This window comes from Limulus polyphemus, unplaced genomic scaffold (assembly GCF_000517525.1).
Source record: "Limulus polyphemus unplaced genomic scaffold, Limulus_polyphemus-2.1.2 Scaffold805, whole genome shotgun sequence".
Taxonomy (NCBI): Eukaryota; Metazoa; Arthropoda; class Merostomata; order Xiphosura; family Limulidae; genus Limulus; species Limulus polyphemus.
The window spans coordinates 7157-29929 of NW_013666415.1; the positions used below are offsets into that span (position 1 = coordinate 7157).

At 30.8% G+C, this 22773-nt stretch overlaps 1 protein-coding gene across 1 annotated transcript in view; it reads left to right on the plus strand.

The window, feature by feature from the left end:
* Positions 1-22773, plus strand: part of LOC106460628 (dynamin-1-like) — a 40094-nt gene that overhangs the window by 3127 nt on the left and 14194 nt on the right. The window contains exons 2-11 of the mRNA XM_013920354.2: positions 451-624; positions 3332-3440; positions 4681-4878; positions 6387-6522; positions 11161-11219; positions 14344-14482; positions 14945-15025; positions 15998-16071; positions 20043-20136; positions 22205-22327. Coding sequence (XP_013775808.2) covers positions 451-624; positions 3332-3440; positions 4681-4878; positions 6387-6522; positions 11161-11219; positions 14344-14482; positions 14945-15025; positions 15998-16071; positions 20043-20136; positions 22205-22327 — 1187 coding nt within the window. The remainder of the gene's footprint in view (positions 1-450; positions 625-3331; positions 3441-4680; positions 4879-6386; positions 6523-11160; positions 11220-14343; positions 14483-14944; positions 15026-15997; positions 16072-20042; positions 20137-22204; positions 22328-22773) is intronic.

The window sequence follows — 22773 nt, forward strand, 5'->3', positions numbered from 1 at the left end:
CTAATCCAGTCTTAAAGATGTATTATCTCCGTTATCAACTGATTCTTCCTTAATGTATAAAGATTACTAAATATGTTACTCCAAGAAGGCGTACATATCCAATTTATTATTTTCATAGTTAGATTAGGGTTCGAAATGTTTAGAATTGTTGTAAGGGAAAAAATACTTCGTATGTGATTAACGTTTCAGCCAAACAACCTTCATCAGGAAAAAGATCCAATGATGGCAGAAACTCTGATCACAGTTTTTCCTTTTCACTTACAACAATTTTAATAATTGTCCGCATTTTAATGTTTTAGCACACTCTTTGTGCATTTGTTTGTCACATGTGTTACTTACAAGAAATTTAGACAATAAATATTTAGTTGAAACCAGCAAAGGAAATACAGAAGTAGAATGTTTATGATAATAACTAAAATTGATGCGAAATAAATTTTTACACCATTCGAGTTGTTCGGCCAAATTTCTTTATATTGCCGAGATCATTCGACAAAAATAATCTTTATTTAATTACTAAATCCGTAGGTGAACGAACAATAGGTGTTCTAACAAAATTAGACCTCATGGATGAAGGAACAGATGCTCGGGAAATTTTGGAGAATAGAAGTTTCCCACTCAAAAGAGGTAAAAAAAGAAAATATTCATCATTAGTTTTTAGGTGTAATGATAATTTTAAAAATTCACAGATAGAAAACTTTAAAGTACATAATGCATATTACTGAGATAAACTTTATTTTACCTGGTAGAATATCAGATATGTGCAATATAGAATACGACAGATTTTGTTGCGTTATTAATTACATACTTTGATAGCTTATTAGTAGTCTAGCAACTAGTTAATTTTACCCCTATGTTTTATCAAGTAAGAACATAGAAAATTCCAGTAAAATATCGCTGAAAAAAATTAGTAGACTTAGGTGAAATCAATACGTAAAAAATCGGAATAAGATGACTATGTCATTGCATGTATTCTGAACTTATTTTAAAATAAAAGTACAACCTATATAGTGTTGTTGCTAAGCAAAATGACATAAAAGCCATTGTTTGAATGCATTGTTATCAAAAAGCACTAGCTTTTCTATATATGAGAAGTTGTTATATAAGGAACCACTTCTTTTCTATGTGGTTTTTCGTTACATTGCCCCATAAAAAGATACGCTTCGCCATGCGTGCAGGCACGTGGATAAGTAACAATACCCATGTGAACACCCTCAGGTTCCACTTAATATGGGTGTAATATTCCAGGTTTCTTGGTTCTTCCTTTTGGAGCTATGGTAGTGTTGCCATAACGCACTGGCTTTTCTAAATAGTACAAGTTGTTAAAATAAGGAACCACTTCTTTTCTATGTGGTTTTTGGCTAGCTTGCCTCATTAAAAGATGCGCATGCGCACACGCATGCACGTGCATGTGTGTTTGTCTGTCTGTGATCTATATTTGTAATATAACGAAACACTTCTTTTCTATGTGGTTTTCTCTTGTTTGCTTCATTAAAAAGGTGCACACATGCACGTGTATAAGTAATAATACTCAAGTGCACATCCTCAGGGTCCACTTAGTATGGGTGCAAAATTTCAGGTTTCTAGTTTCTTTTCTCTTGGAGCTATGACAATGCACCTGGGTATTAATTATCTTATTCACGCGCATGCGCTTGCGAAACCTTGCTGGGGTTTTTAGGTTGATATATTCTAGAAGACTATGTAAGTGTGTGTGTGTGTTCTGAACTCATTTTAGTATAACCTAACTACTATATTTAGTATAACCTGTATACTTCTCTTGTTAAGCAACATTACATAAAAGCTATTGATGGAATGCACTGTTACCAAAACGTACTGGCTTTTCTACATATTAGAAATTCTTATATGAGGTTTTATGCTAGCTTGTTTTATTAAAAAGATGCGCACGTCCATGTGCACATGCACGTGTGTGTCTGTCTGACTCTCTGTGATTTCTATTTGTAATATAACGAACTACTTATTTTCTGTGTAGTTTTACGCTGGCTTGCCTCATTAAAAAAGATGTGCATGCACGTGGAAAGTAATACCCAGATGCACACCCTCAGGGTCTACTTAGAATGGGTGAAATATTTCAAGTTTCTAGGTTCTGTTATTTTTAGAGCTATGGCATTCACACTTCCTTTCTATGTGGTTTTTTTGCTAGCTTGCTTCATAAAAAGATGGATAAGTAATAACACCCAGGTGCATACCTCAAGGTTTACTTAGTATGGGAGTAAAATGTCAGGTTTATAGGTTATTTTCTCTTGGAGCTACGTGTATGTGTGTGTGACTGCCGTAGCTCCAAGAGGAAATAACCTTGAAACCCAAAATTTTGCACCCATACTAAGTGGATCCTGTGGGAGAGCTTATGGGTATTGTTACTTATCTTATCCACGTGCGTGCACGCATGCGTGTGCGCATCTTTTTAATGACTCTAGCTAGCGAAAAACACATAGAAAAGAAGTGATTCCTTATATAACAACTTCTAATATATATATAAAAGCTGGCGCGTTTTGGTAACAATGCATTTCAACGATGGCTTTTATGTCATGCTGCTTAGCAACAAATGTATATAGGTTATACTTTTATGCTAAAATGGGTTCAGAATACACACACACACTATCAGCCTAGTAACCCCACCAAAGCCGGGTACTTCGCTACTTATAGATATAGCACTCTGTCAGACTTAGTAATTGTTCCTGTACTTTGTCTTATATATATATATATTCGTGTTATTGTGATACTTTGGAGAATATGCTATACATTTATATGCTTAATACTTTTTAGATGCAGCGAAACTTGTAATCAAATACTTATTTGTCTGTAGCTTCAGACGTGTCTTTATTAATGTTATCCAATGAACATGTATAAAAAAGCTGTGTGCTAGTTATTTGGTGTGGAATATAAACTTATGATAATTTTGAAGGTATAATTTTGATGCACTCCTTCATAAGTAGGAAAGCGTTAAACAAAACATTTACTTGTACAATATGTCAATACAAGGTATGAATGTTGTTCTGACACTGGATTTATAAGAGTGATAAATGTTTTATTTTATCACATGTTTCGCACAAAGAGAAAGTGCATATCTTAACTTTAATATGTTCTATACAGTTCCAATTGTTTTATAAATTCGTGTTGCTTTTCAGTGTGCTAGACAATGAAATAACTTTCTAGTTTGAAACCTAAATGTACTGAATTTTCAATATATAACATGTTAAACGAGAAAATATACTACAGTAAGCAAAGTAACTACGTAATTTGTATTTATTTAAAAACCTTCTCTTCGCAAAAGTAAATATATAATTTTTAGTTATTTAAAAACCTTTTCGTTTAGGATATATTGGAATCGTTAGTCGAAGTCAGAAAGACATTGACACAAGCAAAGATATTAAGGCAGCATTACAAGAGGAAAGTGTGTTTTTCAAAAATCATCCAAATTACAAGTAAGAATTCCATAACTCTATTACGTAACTTTTGACCTAAAATATTATTTAATTATACTGATAAATTGTATGCTATTATAATTAATGAAAGAAAACCATTGTCGAGACTTTAGCAATTATCTAATAATTTAAGTTAATTAAAAATAATCAGTTTTGAATAAATACTAATTTGTTTTAAATCCATAAAGTAATATAAAATAGTAACCAGTTTACATTAATCGTTAACGTTTAGGGGCATTATTTTGCTGATAATAATATGTATTTGCAATACATTTCCTTATTTTCTCTGTAGTTATATACTACTCATGATCTATGTTAAGTCATTTTCCAAATGCAGAATAAAATTCAAAATGAACTCTCTAAAATTAGTGATTCCTACTTTGTATGAAAAGCATCAAAATTGTGGTATATTATAGAATATTTTGAATGTTACAATTCTTTGTGCCATGCTCACACAATCTCATATAATATAGAATAATACAGAAAAATGAAATTATCTTCACTTATACATTTATTTGTTCATATGACAACGCTAGAATCCGGGTTTCGATACCCGTGGTGGGCAGAGCATAGATAGCCTATTGTGTAGCTTTGTGCTTAATTACAAACAGACAATGAGAACAGCCTAATGTACTAATACTGTACTGACGAAAGGATAATGATGTGAGTGTACTGAAGAAATATTAATCTCTATATATAAGATAATGATATGAGATTATTGAAGATAGAATAATATTAGAAATTCATTATCTTAAGGACAAGAACTAAATGTTATAAGATCTGGACAACCATAAATTGAAATCGAACAAAATCTAATAAATTAAGTATACCGACAAAGAATTTCATTGTCTGATGTCCTTAATGTTATCATTAATGCATTCTCATTCTTCTCATTTGTTTATACACTAACATCAATGATATTTTCTGAGAGCATATTAATTACATTTTTTTCAAATACAAACTTGTAATTAAACCTCATTTGATTCATTCTTTTCTAGATAAGTTCTTTAAATTCTAATTTCATTGTTTCTCGAATAATTATTTCCTATTATAATTTCTTTTTGACATTTCAGGATGACGTATGAAAAAATAAAATACTTAAACTTATATTCCAATGCATGTTTTTCCTTCACAATATTATCAGTATTTATTTTCCTTAAATGTAAAAATAATTTCTTTGCTCCCCAGATAATTAACGTATTTTGCACCTCCATATTAAGATATTTTACTGTGACCCCAGGCACCTAGCTCACCGGATGGGAACAAAATATCTTCAGGAGACTTTGAATAAACAGCTTAAAGCTCACATTCAAGAACGTCTCCCCAGTGTTAGGTCAACCTTACAGCATCAGCTGATAGATATGAAAAAAGAACATGAAAAACTCAAAAACCTTTTTGGTGAAGCTGACGACGCTGGTAAAATTAAATTCATGACATCGTAAGTTGATTCTTATAATTATCAGACAGAAAGATAGATAAATTGAAAAATTGTCTTTAAAAATATTTTCTCTGCTTAGTGAATACATTTAAGAAAATCAATTTATATACATAGTTATTCAATTTTATATTTATATGTCTTTATAAAGTAATAACACACATTCCTACTTAACTCAAAAATTAACGTGTGTACACTAGAATATGATAGAATTTGAAAAATATATTTATTTTTACGATTAAGAAATATAAATTCGAAACGGAATAACAATAAAAATAAAGTGAAAAGAAAAACAACGAAATAAAAATAAGAAAATAGTGGAAGAATACTGTTCAATATAAGTTTTAAATGTTTACAATATAGCTATTTAAGAACCCTGGAAAAATGTTGGATTTCTGCACATAAATTACTTGATATTTTACTGTCATTTATGTTACCTTTAACCTGCTTTTATAATCTGGCAAAGTTGTATAATATATATATGCATATATATGTATATATTTATAATAAGAACTTCATTTATTACATCATTTGTTAACGCTTAGTTTTCCTTTATGGTTTATTTTTGGACTATTGCTCATAATGAAACATCAACATTTTTATTACATTCTTTGAGTTATTGCATTTTAAACTTCAAATAAAAGACGTTTCAGAATAGTATTTCAGATTTTTTTTTATAAACCTTTGAGATGTATCTTCAGTAGCCAAATATCTAACTGAAATACTGTACGATGTATAAAAAAATCCATAACACTATGGACAATGTACCGACAACACATTTTTCAGCAATGTTATACAAAGTTACGTATTTTAACAGAAAATAAGTTAAGAAACTTCCTTAAAAACTTAGTTTTTCCGATCTTTTCGGGACATTCTGCAAATATTTCGTTTTTATATTTTATTTTAGTTTTTATACTGGTTACTTAACATATATCCCTTTAAAATTGCCTTAAAATGTGCTGCCGTTCTTCTTTTGTATTTTCGAAGATTTGTTTATCTTTACAGTATACGCAGTACTGTGGATTCCATGTTATATAAGCTTAATTAGCCATTAGGTTTCTTAACCTTATTGCGAATGATAAACTATTTAACTTGACTGATAATTCAGGTATTTGTTTTTATTATATTTTATGTTTCATCACATAGAAAGAGACTTATAAGTCATCATGCTTGCATTTTTGAGGTTATATACTTAATTTTCCTCAGTTCATATTGTAAAATAGCTGGAAATTCGGTACGGCTGTCCGAGATAAAATTCAATTTCCTCATTAAAACACGGCCATAGCATGTATTCATTTTAGACAATACGTTTTAGGAATTCACATGATAAAATGTTGACGAACTTTAGTTTCTGATTCACTACTATATTGAAAATATTAGAAACTTTATACACACACACATACAATTTACTAATGTTAACTAAATCATCTATATGCAAATCAATACGACGACTTTAAGTTTCGATTCGAATTATAGATCCTTATATAACTGCATCATTCCTTTTGGATTAGAATAGTTTACAATTTCGCTGACGAATTTAAGAAAAAGCTTGTTGGACAGACAGAAACCGCAAGTATTCAAAATGTTGACGAAGGAGCACAAATCAATGATGCTTTTTACAATGATGTTGCCCAGCTACTAAACCTGGTAAGATTAAAAACAGTATCCAACCTTATACTTTTGCAGTGTGAATACATTTATTGGTAAATTTACAATTGAATTAAATTAAATTATACTTTCAAAAGCTAATATAAAATATTTAAGACAAGCAAACCTCGAACACTGTGTTATAAAACACTACTATAGAAGAACGTAAGTGCAACATATTTTAATACTAAATTTTCTTATTTGTTTTAACAGCAAAACTACAATATGAATGAGTTAATAACACTAATTATTTAGTGTGGTTCATTACACACTTAAGACTTGTGCTATATGTCAACGTTTTAATTTCATTTTATAAAATTAAGTTATTTTATATACAAAAATTATAGTTTTAAATACACATATTAGTTTTTTTTCTGTAAAAATATTTTGACTGTAAGTTATTTCATTAATATTTACATTATATTATTTAAATAAAGGCAATTTTAAATTTAGTAAAAGATGATACTTGTAGATGAGATAAAGGAAGGGGCCGTCTTTATGGCTCCGGGGAGGGGGATATTCAGGCATATTTATGATTGGATGATTATTGCTTTTGAAGAATATGTTTATTGTTGATTATCTTATGACCTGGTTTTAAATTTTTTTACATTATGTTGTAGTAGTTACCTTTCATGTTGAGTATAGCTAGGCATGAATTTCCAAATACTTGGCGGATTTATGTTTTGATTTGTTTTGCTAATGCTTAGGGGTTGTAAAGCTTTTAAGATGTTGAGTCTTATTGATGTTTTGTTTGTGATGTTATTGATATGTTTCCTTCATGTTAGGCTAGTACCGTAGGTGATACCAAGTATTATATATATATTTGTATGGCGTTTTTTCTCTTTGACTTTTCAGGAATTATCTATGAAAAATTATAAGTTGCGTTTTTAGAGGTTTATTATGACTCTCCACTTATTGTACCAGGCTTGTAACTTGTTTAGTTGTATTTGTGTCTTTTTATTGGCTTGTATTGGATTCTTGATGACGACCATAAGGCAATATCATCCGCAAATTGGGAGGCTATAGTCTGTGTGTTATCGGCGTATGTTAACTTTATGTCATTAACCCTGGCAGATTGTCAGAAGGAGTCAGTTGTGTTAACTTTGACTTAAATTTTTTTATTGGGTTTTATTGGGTGTATAGGAGTTCGCAAGTTTATATCTTATCCCATCATGCTATAATGTGTCGAAGACTTTTTGGATGTCCATGAAGGCAACAGATGTGAAATGCGTAATATTGATTGATTTAACTATTGTCTCTGTTAGTCTTACAAGGTAATCTTTTGCGTCTAAAACTGTTTTTTATTTCTGGAAGTAAATTATTGGTTTCGATTAAGAGCAGTATTTTTTTAGTTATGATTCTTTCAAGCAGTTTAACTATTGCATTTGTTGGGCTAATTTGTCGATATTTATTATGATGATTTATCTGGTTTTGGAAACATGACGACAGTTGCTGTGTTCCAGTTAGAAGGGATGTGTCCAGATCTTAAGATTAATATAAAGATGTTAGCTGGATGTGCGTGAAGCTTGGTAGATCCTTTTTTGGACATATATTAGGTGTTATCTTTTCCAGGGGAGTTGTTTTTAAGTGATTTGACTGTGTTTGCGATATCATTAACTGTTAGGTAACTATTGGCAAAAGTTGTGTCATCTGGTGATGTGAAAATGCTTGTATTTACATGAAATATTTTTCGAATTTATGTTTATTGTCAGTGATGTACTGAGTTTTTGAAATCATTATCAAAAGTGTGGTGGTTAGGGAGTGTGAATGTATTTTGTGTAGAACATGTTTTGTCAATTCTTGTTCAGTTCTGGCTGTAACGTTATTGTAATGTAGGGTTGGGATAATTCCTCCTATGTTGTTTGTTTTGTTTACAGATCTTATTTTACTCCAGAATGTGGTTGGTTTGACGTTGGTGTCAGTTGAGTTACAGAATGTTTCCCAATTATGATATTGTTTATTGATGAGTAACTTAACTTGTGCAGTGCCCCTATTGTAAAGTGTGTTTATTGTGGTTGTCCTGGTTTGAATGCATTCACGTTTTAGTTTTCTGCGTTCTTACATTTTGTTCATTATTTCAGTGTTGATGTTTCCGTGCGTTTTTAAGCGTGGCTTAGTTAATGGTATCATTTTTCCTATTGCACTTTCAATGGCTGCTGTTATTGTTTTTTTCATACTGATCTATGACTTTTGATTTTATTGCTATTTTAATTGGTGTATCGAGTAAGTTTGAGTCAACATATTTGTTGACTTCCTCCACATTTAGAGTCATGTAGTTATATCTGATTTGTTTGTTGTTATAGTCGTTTGACCTATGAATAGAGAGTGAAAAGTGACCTGAATGTGTAAGTGGTCGCTTCCCAGCTCCTGGCCTACATCAACATCTGAGAATTGTGAAATTAGCTGTGATGTAGTTATAGCTAAATATAGAATGTCAGTTGTACCTGTAGGTTTATGGAGCTGGATTGAAGTATTAATGTTCAAAAAGATGAGGTTGTTATTTGTTATTAATTGTGATATATATATTTTTTTTACTGTTTACATTATTGTATCTGCAACCAAATGTTTGATGTTTTGAGTTTAAATCTCTTTATTATTAATTTATGATTATAATTTAGATGATCTATTACTAAGTTGTTAACTGTCGTGTGTGTAGAACTGCAATCTAATGCTAATATTGTGATTTTCGTTTTGTTATTTGTACTTATGTCAATTGCAACGAATATGTTATTGTTGTTACTTTTAAATTGGTTTAGTTTGTTAGTGCATTTCCTAAGCACGAAAATTATATCAAGTTCAAGACTTTTTTTTTTCTATTTGTGCGTTGTTAAAATTATTTGTGGTTCATTTGATAGCCTGGGTGTAAGTGGGGATGTTGTTTCTGTAAGTGTATATTGCGTTATTTCTGTTTTTGCTGGATTGCTCTTTGATAAACTTAGGAAGTTAGTTTGTGTAATCTTAAAGTTTTTTTATATTTTATTTGGAGTTTGTGAGTTTTATTTCGTACAAGCTCTTCAATGTTAATGAATTTAAGGTAACCTGTGAAGGAAGCTATATGATTGCCTCCACATTTAACGCATTTTCTTTGTCCTTTGCAGTCTTTGAGTGTATGATTATCGCTACAATGGAGATAGCGTGTTTGCGCATGGCAACACGCTGCATATTGGTTGAAGCTTTGAAAATGATAGCATTGTCTTATTGAATTGTTGGTCATTCTATATTATTCTACTTTTTAGTTTTTGAACCAAAAACGAATACCTAGCGATTAATTGGTTTGCTCTTTTTTTGTAAATCTACTCCTTCTTTGATTAATGATGTTGTTGTGCCAGTTTTATATATTATGATTCTTGTGCAGTGTGTGGTATTCATATCCTGAAAGTTAATTCCTTCTTTCATTTCCTGGTGTGTGATATTAAATGTAATGTTTCTGATGACTATGTAGTGTGGGTTGTTAGTCATAACCGAAATGTGAGTTGTTATCACTGTGCCATTGAAGGCTATGTTTGGCCACTTTTCCATTAATAATCTAGTTTTTAGGATTGACGAGCTTAACAATTACACTCCCTTTGATTTCTTTGATGTTTGCTTGGTGTTTATGTTTTCTGATTACATATATTAAGTCTGGCGCTCTAAATGTGTTAGAATTCCTTCGATTATAACTCTGGGGACAGTTAATGGAATATGGTTAGTTGGTGTTTTGTGGTTAATCTGTTTGTTGTTGTTTCCGTTGACATATGAGCTTGTCGTTGGATTTCGCCACTGTTTGTGCGAGTAATTTTTTGTTCTTTTTTACTGTCAAAAACGACACCAGGCTCATTGGACAATTCTACAGTCCATGATAGCCAGAGAGAATATTGTCAAAACATCTAAGATTGTTCAACTAGCCTGAATCATTTTTGACAAATTATTGTTCGCTTTCTGACTTTGTGGTGTTTTTAGTTTATCAGCTGTTTGGTTGTGTGGTATGTAATTGTTCGTTTTTATAGATAATTTATTCTGTTTATTTGGGGTTTTTGACATCTACAAATTGTTTTGAAACTGCGAAAACATTATAGAATATATCTGTATTAACTTTATTTATGCTGTTTGTTAATATCTGGCACTTTAATAAATTTAATTTACTAATAGTATAATTATTCGGCTATTATTTTCGAAAATAATAGTCCGAATAATTATACCATTAATAATTCTAGCACTTCGTCTCAATCATTCCGCAGAATTTAATTTAGTTATTTTCTAGCTAAATGTTTATTGACAGAAAAATATTTTTTTTGTTTCATGATATAGGTAAATCACATGTGTTATATTTCAAAGAGAAAATACACATTCTTATGCATTCGGAAATAACATGTCAGCGTAAACTAAATGGTACTTAGTCGTAACGATCGTCGTTTATCAGTTGTTACACTTTCCTGTCAAGTTTTCTTAGTAAAAAATCCAAACACTTGTATTTAGGAGCGTACCATTATTATCAATTTTTATATTAAATGTAATCAAGATAGTTTTTATAATTATTGTTGTGCATTGATTTTGAAAATAGCTATTGTTGTTTACATAAGAACAAAGGCGTTGTCAGTGATATAGGAAACTGATCTGATTGTAACATTTTAAGAACCGCCTCTGGAATTATCTTTATAGGAGTTGATGCCAAACGATGAAGAATTGGCTGTTGTTATTAAGAATATTCACGGCTATAGGTAAGAAAAAAGAATAGGTGTGGTCTGTGTAAGGTTAATTAGAATGTAAAATGTAAATAGATCCTGTAGTGGTAAAGCTCCTAAGTGTTAGGTTTTCCATGTATGAAAATAAAACTGGCAAGATCGAGATAAAATTATTCGCTTACAACAGACCAGAACGTTTAAACGTTGAAAAAAAAAGAACTCCTCCTTCTCTATCTCTCTCTTACATACAAAAATATATGTACACATCCCCTTCTTCTCTATCTCTTTCTTACACACACAAATATATGTACACATCCCCTTCTTCTCTATCTCTTTCTTACACACACAAATATTTGTACATATCTCCTTCTCTATCTCTTACATACACAAATATTTGTACACATCCCCTTCTTCTCTATCTCCCTTTTATATACACAAATATATGTACATATCTCCTTCTCTATCTCCCTTTTACATACACAAATATATGTACATATCTCCTTCTTCTCTATCTCTTACATACCCAATATATGTACACATCCCCTTCTTCTCTATCTCCCTTTTACATACACAAATATATGTACTTATCTCCTTCTCTATCTCCCTTTTATATACACAAATATATGTACATATCTCCTTCTCTATCTCTCTCTTACATACACAAATATATGTACATATCTCCTTCTCCATCTCCCTTTTACATACACAAATATATGTACATATCCCCCATCTTCGCTATTTCTCTCTTACATACACAAATATATGTACATATCCCCTTCTTTTCTATTTCTCTCTTACATACACAAACTTATGTCTTCGAATAAGTTTTTGCCCTTTTTTATAATTTATTAAAATAAAAGATATAAAAACCTTAAAAACAACTCGAGTAGAATCCAAATTTTCATTGTAAAAAAGCCTACTCATGAAAATTTATTCACATTACAAATATATATATGTGTATCTGTGTATGAATATAAAGTTTTCAACAGTATTCGGGAATTAATATGTTTTAATTCCTATTTAAAACGTTGAAACAGAGAAACATTAACTATAGGTAAAGATTATGGTTATAAAAAAAGTAGGAATACCGACATCAAATAATAAACTCATAAGAACTACATTAGTGGATCCGTTCTTTAATTTTACTATAGCTCTCATTCAAATGAATATTTTAAGAGGAGTTTTACGATCAATGCCCTCTATAGGCTTATAAGTTATTATTCAGGGAAATTTTAAAACTCTGAATGAAATAAATCGTTTTTCTCCATTCTTATAGTTGTAAAGTGGAAAATGTTGAAACTATTTGCCAAAAAATTTGAAATCCATTTATGAAAATGTTTACTTGCATGAAGAAAACCAGTTATAGGATGGCATGTACAAAATGAAATTGAATCCTCGTTTATCATTAAAATTTCAGTTTCACAACATATATCTTACATCAATGTGAATTTTAAAGTACAATCACAAGTTTTTGAATTACAGTTGTATTTAACATTCGTATAAGAATTTCTTCATCAGTAGATTCTGAATGATCTTCCCTCCTTTAATATAACCATTTCACATAAGTTGTCCTCTTCTGGCTCAGCTAGTAGAATAATAGTTTATAGAGCTAAAATGTGTGATTAGATCCTTGTGCCTGACACAGCACAGATAGCCCTTTATACCTTCTCTCTAAAACAATCGCCTACAGACACAAGTCATAAATATATTTACTTATGTATTTTAACAATGTATTTCTCAGTTTGTAGTCTATATGAATTTTAGATTATCTATAAGAAAAAAACAAGTTTCATTTAGTAAAAATTTTGTTTTATTGAAATTATGTGTATAATGTACTTGAGCATTGTTGAATATAATCTAATTAATGGGTTAATATGCTATCTCTTCTTGAGCCTTCCTTCACAATATTACAATCACTAGTAGTTATTTGTTAAGAGTAACGATAACTTTTAAAGTAGTTTCTGAATTTTTTAATATTCCTTCTCTCAGAACCGAGTTAGTGGTCAAAGCAAAAAAAAACAAAAAACTTTCAGATAAATCATGTGTAATATTTAACTTATTATCTGTAGAATTGTTATTGTGAGAATTAGAATTAAGATTTTTATAAACAAACACTTATAGTTGAATGATTAACTTCGAACAGCATAACAAAAACATCCAAAAAAACGAAAGTAGTGTAACATACCTTATACTGGAAAACTACAGAAGCTAGTTAAAGATGCTAGCCCTGATATCTTTTTCCAGTATAAGGTATGTTCTAGATATCAGGACTAGCATCTTTAAGTAGCTTCTGTAACATACCTTATACTGGAAAACTAGATATCAGGGCTAGCATCTTTAAGTAGCTTTTGTAACATACCTTATACTGGTAAACTAGATATCAGGGCTAGCATCTTTAAGTAGCTTCTATAACATACCTTATACTGGAAAACTAGATATCAGGGCTAGCATCTTTAAGTAGCTTCTGTAACATACCTTATACTGGAAAACTAGATATCAGGGCTAGCATCTTTAATTAACTTCACAATAATATCTATGTTATGGAAATATCCCAAACAAATAATTATCGTTTTGTTTTTTCAAAAATATGCTTTATATCTTGTATTTCACGATTATGGTTAACACTGGGATATGTGTAAAAACGTGTGAATCTTTTGATTCTTAACGAAATCTTGTTCTTTGATAACTTTTACGAAACGTTGAAAATGATTAATTTTTGAATCATTTTAAGAATATCACTAAAATATTCAGTTATCCTGTTAAAACTACCTAGAGATAAGATGTCTTACATTCTAGAGGTTGGATCATTTAGTCAAAGATACTATTTATAATCTTTATTTAACATGACCTTTAAGGTTTCAGATTGATGTAGTATCGTTAACATTTACAATTCCAAGAATTTCTGTCTTTCGTCTGTGAAATATATTTGTAAGCTCAAGTATTTCCCATCTTCTCACGAAAAACAGTTAGTTCTACAAGGAAATTGTCTTTGTTAGGCCTGATTTATAATGGCACTTTGGACAATAAGCAGATGGCGTTAATATTTTATATCCTCTTGTTCTAATGCCATGGCAAAAAAAACAACTATATAACTATATAAACTATACCTATTTCCTATATATATATATATAAATACATACCTATTTCCATTTTTGCATAGGACACCATTGTTCACTCCAGGACTAGCGTTTGATGCTGTTACTACAAGATTGATTGAGAAGTACAAAGTCCCTATTGTGATAGCTGTTGATATTATTACTAACATTATGGCAAATCTGATTGATAACTGTGCTCAAGAGGTAATTTATTTTGCCACTGTTTAAATTCGTAATATATTGAGCTATCCTTTGTGAAAGTTTTTGTCATTATTACAATAATATGAAAATTTAAATAATTGTGGACAAGAAGTAATATACCTTAATATTGTCAGAATTTCTGTTATATTATTTTTTATTGTGGCAGCTATTGGATTATTATTACCAACATTATAAAAACTATGATAATTGTGCTCAAGAGGCGACTTACTTTGAAATTGCTGGAATTTCTGCCATACTGAAATATTTGTTTTGTGAGGACTACTGACATTATTACCAATTATGATAACATTGGTTTTTGTACACCAAATACATTTTTAATATAAAATAACATGAAAACTGTTCAACTTATTTTGAATTTGAGATAAATTATATAGTTTTAATAATGTTCGACATGTTTGTGTTTTGTATGTTTAACTTGTGTCATATTTTCATGATCCATCTCAGCTCAAACGTTATCCAAGACTTCGTGATGAAGTGATTTTCCGAGTGAGAATTCGTCTTCAAAAACAGCAAGAGGTGACCAAGGTAGTTATATGATAGATATTAACCACAGATTCACGTATCTGGCTTCATAAGCTTTGGAATTTAAGAGAAACAGCCAGTATTCAGTAAAAAATGCTATAATTTCTCAACGTTTCTGGGGTAGACACAAGCCCAGTCTTTACAGAACAAAACAGCTGATCTCATTTAAAATAACAAAGCATTCTTACGTATCGTCTAACATCCAATCACGTTATCAACAATGAAAAAATAACGGTAAGAAACTTATGACAAGAATATAATAATGGTGAAGAAAATATTCATTTTATATCGAAAACAAAAGATAACTCATCTGAACATTGAAGCCTAATAAATATGCGCATGTAAACAGTAAATGTAGTTAAAACACGTGTATATATTATTACAAAATAAATAAAAGGTATTAAAACTTACATGTATACATATACATAAATCCACCATTTAAAGTGTTAACCCTCTTTGACCTTTTCGATGATACGCTTTGTTTAATTCAATAAAAGGTACAGCTTTATGGGGTTTTTGAGTTTTATATATATATAGTGTACAACTGTTGTTTTGAAGTAAGTTAAATAAAGCAGCCTTGCGAAATGACTAAGTCACGCATAAGTAAATTTATCAAACAAATTGAACATAACTAGATGTTTATAATTACGATTATATAGACACTTAAGCTGAAAGAGCTTCATTCAGGTACTCTTATTAACAAATAGCTGGTATAAGTGTATACTTCAATGACTTCACTTTCTAATATATTTCAAACACTAAACTACTTTATAGAAAAAATAGTTTAGTTAAGTTCCACCTTTTAATGTTGTAATAAAAGTTTAAAACAGGCATTTTTAAGACCAAACGTCTTGTATGAAGTAAATTTGGTGATTCGTATAATTCTTTCAACGATGGTTTAATCATACAATTCTTTGGAAACTTTGTGATAGTAACAGTTTGCCAGTGTATCTTACTTTATGGTTTATTCTACAGGAAAGGTTGGAAAGTCACATTGATGCAGAAATGTCATTTTTTAACGTGAGGCATCCAGATTTTAATAGAAACGGGTAAGTTTCCGTTAAAGATAAAGAATAGTACTAAATTATATTAGTGTAATTTTTAAAAAACCCGATTTTACAAAATAAACTTTGTAAAAATGCATTACCTCATTCAATCGTTTTTTTTAAACTTCTCAAATATGCAGTCCAAAGAGAAAAGTTGTATCTCTCCGGTAGGACAGAGGTAAGTTTACGCACTAACAAGGTTAAAATCCGGGGCTCGAGTCTCTGTGGTGAACAGAGTGCAGGTAACTCATTGAGAAGCTTTACACGAAAAAAACGACTTCAAGAAAAATTGTATCAATACAAAACGTCCCTCTGGTGCATGGAATGAATGTGAACATAAATAAATAAACACAATTCTCTGTTTTATGTTATTTCAGTGTTAACTATACTTTATACCTACGTCTAACCATTTTATTTTGTTTCAGTCTGTTCAAATTTCTAGTTTATCCACTCACTTTCTCTTAGAAACTTTCATAACCTGCAATCGTAATAATATTATAATGAACTGAAGGTAATTGTTTAAACTAATAATACAGCTTAAATAATACCATATGGATTCTGGTATTATAGTTTCAGCTGGTCTGTCTAATGTAATGTTTAGTGAAATACAAAATTCTAACATATTTGTATTGAAAGGATATGCATAAAAGTTCCTTTGTTTTTCTTTTTTTAATGTTAAGCACAAACCTACACAATGGGTTATCTGTGCTGTGCCAGTCATGGATATCGAAACAGTTTTAGGTGATATATGAGCTTACAAACTTACCGATAAACTACTGGAGGGCGCTGAAAGTTTGTTTATCTGTTCAGCTGATCCAAACGTTCAATTTATTAATATTTGGCACAATATAATTTAGAATTTGGTTATAAATGTGCTTTATTTGATAATGTGAGCAAAACTACTGGTCAAGGGCGATTTTCAACAAAAACGAAAATGTATACGAACTTTCGATTTTGTGAGCTTCATGAAGAATTCATGCATTCTAAAGTAATTATTTGTCAAATAAATGATGTATTTAGAAAGTTTTAATGCTACAAAAAGTATTAAAACAAGAAAGTCAAAAACTACAAAAACTGAGTTCCTTAACATTTTCATTTTTTTATCTCTACTTTGGGCAATCATTGCAATTATGTTAGTCTGAGCCATAGTAGGGATTTTTTATTTTATTTTGAGTAACTAATTTTTTTTAGTTTTGACTTTCTTGTTTTAATACATTTCGTAACATTAAAACTTTCAATAATACTATAGCCATCTATGTTACGTATATATCGATTCCTAATTGTCTTTATAAAATTTAATTTTTGTTATTATTGTTACGTCTCTGGTCGTTTTTTAATTTCCAGTATAATTTATTTCGGATGAAACTTTAGCGATACAAGTCCTTTCTTAAATAAAACTAGTTTATTCTTTCTCAAATCGACTTTGTAATACACTTAATTTCCACAGTCATTTAAACACACGCTATAATTCACAATGATTCACGCACTTTCTTACGGTCACTACCGCGCTTGACTCAATTGTCCATCTTTATCTCTGCGTCTCTGTAATTCAATTCCGATTGTTGCCGTCACTTCTTACCGGTCTTATATATATATACAAAAAGGATACATCTCGTTTCTTTGTGAATCTTCTAGAAACTCGTCACGTGTTACCAGGGTCACGTGACTTTCGCTGTCGTAACATTATTCTTGTTTTTTTCCTTTTGATTAGCTATATTTTTGTGCTCCAGAAATAATAAGCATGGGGCTCGCATATACCTCATTAGATTTTATTGCTCATCAGGATCTACCAATCTATCCTCACATCTAATTGTATGCCCAAAGTAGCGCATAGTCCGTTTTATATAAATATATACTATTATCCTTTTCGATACAAGAAATGAATCACTGGGACCCCAGACGCAAGAATTCTGTGAAAAAATTAGAGCGATAAGGCTCGTCGTTATTTCTGTACACTTGTCTGCAAACATCATTTACTTACTTAGATGAAAATTATTTGAAATAGAGAAATGTTCATTCATTCCATAAATAAATATATAGCGATTTAAGCGGCTTTATAAATACAATAAGCTTTAGTTTTGCTTAACCAATACTGAGAAATAGTCATTGTAAATATTTAGACATTTTAAAGGTGGTTTTAAACGGGCGAAATAATTGGAAATAATTATAGATTTGCACAGGTGATTATCATACAGGAGTCACAAAAAGTGAGTAATTACAAATAAACTATCAATTTATCATTAGTGTAATATGTTATTATAGAAAATGCGAAAAAGTGAAGAAAATGTACAATGAAATAGTGTTTTGTATTTGTTTCAAACAGAGTAGTACACTTTGTTTTTATGCTACCATAAGTTTATCAAAGAGTGATTGTGAAGTATTTTTTTATCAATACTCTTCATTACTCTCTACAATACAACATGTTATTTGGTTCCTTTTAACCTTCTCAGTATCCGCATAAACCAATAAAGCCTTAATAGTATTAATTTCTGGACTTTGACGGCCAAGCCATGGTTGTGAGTATTTTATCAGCATCTTTTTCTTTTTTACCAAGTATGGTTCACAACAATTGCTGGATGTTTGGGATCTCTGCCTGACTGAATAGGCTATCCAAACAATTTGAATTTGAATTATTCTCTAAAGAATATCGTCCTCGAGCTTTTGCACCCCCATTGTTTTGAGTCTGGTTCTCTTATAATCTGTGGTTGTTGAGCGGCTTACACATCTGTAAGTGAGGCTACTTCATTCTAATAATCTAATGTGTATCGTACAGTTTTTGAGGTAACATAAACACGTGTACTTTCAGCTAGGTTATTGGCAAGATCTCTACTAAATTGTTGTACATAACCTAAAGGACATACCCTAAGTTTACGTGATATCGCTTTCCAGGAATTTGGTCTTTTCTATCTCGATCACTTACATAACAATAATACAATCTTCGTGTACCCTCTTCAGACATTTCGCTTCCGTCTATCACTTGGAAAGTTTCACCAGCCAAAAGTTTGGTGTTTACACGTTTGTCATGAGGAATATCTACTGGGAGCTACGAGTGTATTCGCTACACTACTGCTAGGAATAGTATGTGTGACTTCCTATATGTTTATAGACGTTATGTTGCTGTCGCATTTACAAATTACATGGATGACAGGTCAATCACAGTTTGAATTATCAATAGTTACTATACTCTTGTGCAGTTAATTTGCATACAGTAGAAGGAGAGCAATCCCGTAATATTTACAATTTATAGCCATTTAAGTTGCTATTTCCAAAGCTATATATAAAATTGTTTCAAATGTTGCTGATTGGGTTTATGATCACGTATAGAATGATATTTTCTTTTTAAATTTATTCTAAATTTGATCAATAGTAAAGTGAAGTTATATTAGTAATATTTATTTCACCTTGTGGACTTTCATTAATAAGGATTTTACAGACGTGCAGTAGAAATTAGTTTTTATGACTCATGTGTTATTTTTAAATGATTTAAATGCAATAAAACACTATACTTATGTCACAGATTTCTTTATTTTTTCACCAAAGGTAAAACATTATATGTGACGTAGAGGCCTCATGCATTCAGTGATTGACCGTACCCTCTGCTGTAGACTCCAGTTTCGTTTATCCAAGGCTCATCAGTACAGCTTGGTGCAGCAAACCAAACACATGCAGTTAGGACTCTTATAATGGTGATGCGTATATACGATTTAGGGGTGGTGGTGAAACCTTTCTAATACACTATACAGTAACATGAACTAACTTAGGTTATTATATTATGAATTAAAAAAGACTCAAAAACCCCTAAATATCATAAAGTGCTTTTGTATAGAATTTGAAATAACAAAAGTCGCTGGTCCTGGCTTTGTGTGTTAATGAGGCCCCATTTCTTTATTTTATTATGTGAAAGTTTCTTATCAATTCCTAATGCCTTCACAAAACACCAGCCTATAGACTACTTATAATTGATATATATGTAGAACTCGGTCGAAGCCAATAAAGAAAAGTACTGAAAGTGAACAGAACGTGGAAGACGAAGTTGTTATCAGAAGAAGAGCACATAAACAGCATTTGGTAAGTACCTCAAGCAAAAACAAAAACATTCATTTGGTTTCAATATTCTGTTGTCGTTGTTGTTGTTTTTTGAGGAACTAAAATTTCTAACATTTTCTAAAATTTGATCTCCAGGATAAAAGTTTATTTGCTCAGTATTTTCGTACAAAAAGCTATTTGCTCATAGCTGTCTTTAATTTTGAAATGATAGACTAGAGGGAAGGCAGTTGCTACTCAACAGCAAGGACCGCCAGGTCTAAGACTGTCTTATCCAATCAAATATAGGAATTCTCCCATCACAGTTATATCGCACCTATGTGTATGGCTTCGCGCGAAATTCTCAAAAAGCTCGGACCACAAAAAAAAACATTTTTGTTGTGATACTGATCGTTCTTCTTTGTCAATTAGGGTGATACCGCAATAATTTATAAAAAAATTGAAAAACACTGATATTTTTTCTTATGGAATTAACCATTTAACACCTGAATGGAATTAACCATTTAACACCTGAAACTTTTCATTGGAAGATTTTGTTTTTCATCGATTTCTGATCAAACATTTTTGTGCCAGAAACATGAAATAAATGTCTGTAAGATAATCATCGATACAAGTCAAATCAAGGTTAAATTTTTTGTCCGTGTGAAAGTGAATGAATTCTTTGCGAGACTAGCATCTCTTGATGTAAACAAATGGATTTTTCTATGAACTTCTGCTAGCGCCTATCCACTAATTTTTTCGAAAAAGATAATAATTATATTCTTACTGTTTTTCATTTCTTATTGCTGGTGCTTTTCCTTTCTGTTTACGAAGAAAAGTAGAATATGATATTATAAGTTAATTACTAGTATTTTGATAGATTATGAATGTTTTATGTGTTATTTTGTATTATCATACCTTAGTGACATTTAGACGTCTTCGAAAGTAATTGAAAACGAGTAAATTGTAATGAAACACGCCATTATTCACAGAAATAGGAAAAAAAACTTGATTACAAATAAATGTATAGACCACACATGTCTTATTCATTGAATAGTCTAATGTTTCATACGATTTTATATAGAATAAATCATTAGTTAGATGAAGATTAGAATTCACATAAAACGCTTCGTTTCCAAACAATAAGCTGAAAAGTTTGCTCGGTTACAATACGTGTAGCACTTTTTTATCTTATGTATGTTTGTATCAGGAACGAGTTTTTTGCATATCATGTACCAATAACCAGGATATAAATGTTTTGTGTATCAAGTATCAGAATGTTTTTATATTATTAGTGTTTAAATTAGTAAGATATAAGTGTCATGTGTATCAAGCTCCATTTTTTGTATGTCATGAATGTTTTAGTTACCAGGACATAAGTACCCTGTTTATTAGGAATCAGTTTTTTTAACTAATGTTTGTACCTTTTATCAAGGTGTAGCTTTCCTGCTACATCAAATGTGCCAGTTACCAAGATGTAAACGTCCTGTGTATTAGAAACCAGTATTTTTTATTAAAGTTACCAGTTTTTTGCATTATGAATATGTTACTTACCAAGGAAAAATTGTAAGGGATATCGAATAACTGGAATTTTTTTTATATTCTTAGTGTAAATGTTATTAGAATTTAAGCCTATTTGATAGGCACCAGTTTTTTATGCCATTAATGCTCTATTTACCAAGGGAAACGTGTTCTGTGTATCTGGGCCTGTTATTATCGTTTTCTACTAAGAGTGTAAAATTACCAGGGGATAAATGTGTAACATATACCAGGTTTGTGTATCATGAAATGCTACAGCTATTAAGGTGTAAGTAAATTATGTATCGGACACCAGAATTATTAATTCATGATTTTACTATTTACTAAGATATAAGTGTCTTGGTGTATCATATGGCAGGTTTTCCTATCATTAATTTGCTTATTTAGCAGGTTATGGGTGGTCTGTTGTATTAGATACTGATATTTTTATATCACTGGTTTACTACGGTTTAAGAGCCCTATGCATAAAGCGCTAAGCTTACGTGTCACAACTTTTTCTATGTTGCAGGTATCAGAAACATTGTATTATGAGTAATAATGACGAGTCTAACGTTTGTTCTTCCTCTACTTTTAGTCAGGCTACATGTACAAAGCAGGAGTTTTGGAAATGTTAATAAGAACAGGTATGCGGAAGATACAAAAACAATACTACTGTGTTTTGAGTAGAGACTCCTTCAGCTGGCAGGCCAAAGAAACGGTGAGTTGATAAGTTCACAGAAATAATCGTGCTATTGTTTTTAGTAAGGACTTCTTCAGCTGGCAGGCCAAAGAAACTGGTGAGTTGATAAGTTCACAGAAACAACATACTATGATTTTAGTAAGAACTCCTACAGCTGACAGACCAAAGAAACGGTGAGTTGATAAGTTCACAGAAATAATCGTGCTATTGATTTTAGTAAGAACTCCTACAGCTGACAGACCAAAGAAACGGTGAGTTGGTAAGTTCACAGGAATAACTGTATTACGTTCTGGTCAAGGACTCCTTCGGCTGACAGGCTAAAGAAACGGTGAGTAGACAAGTTCGTGTGTTAGTGTCGTGTGATGGTCCAATAATATTTAATAAATTATTCTTTTTTATTTCTTATATAATTAATCGCCATTAAGGGATAGTAAATTCAAGTAAATATTTCTTTTCTTTCAATA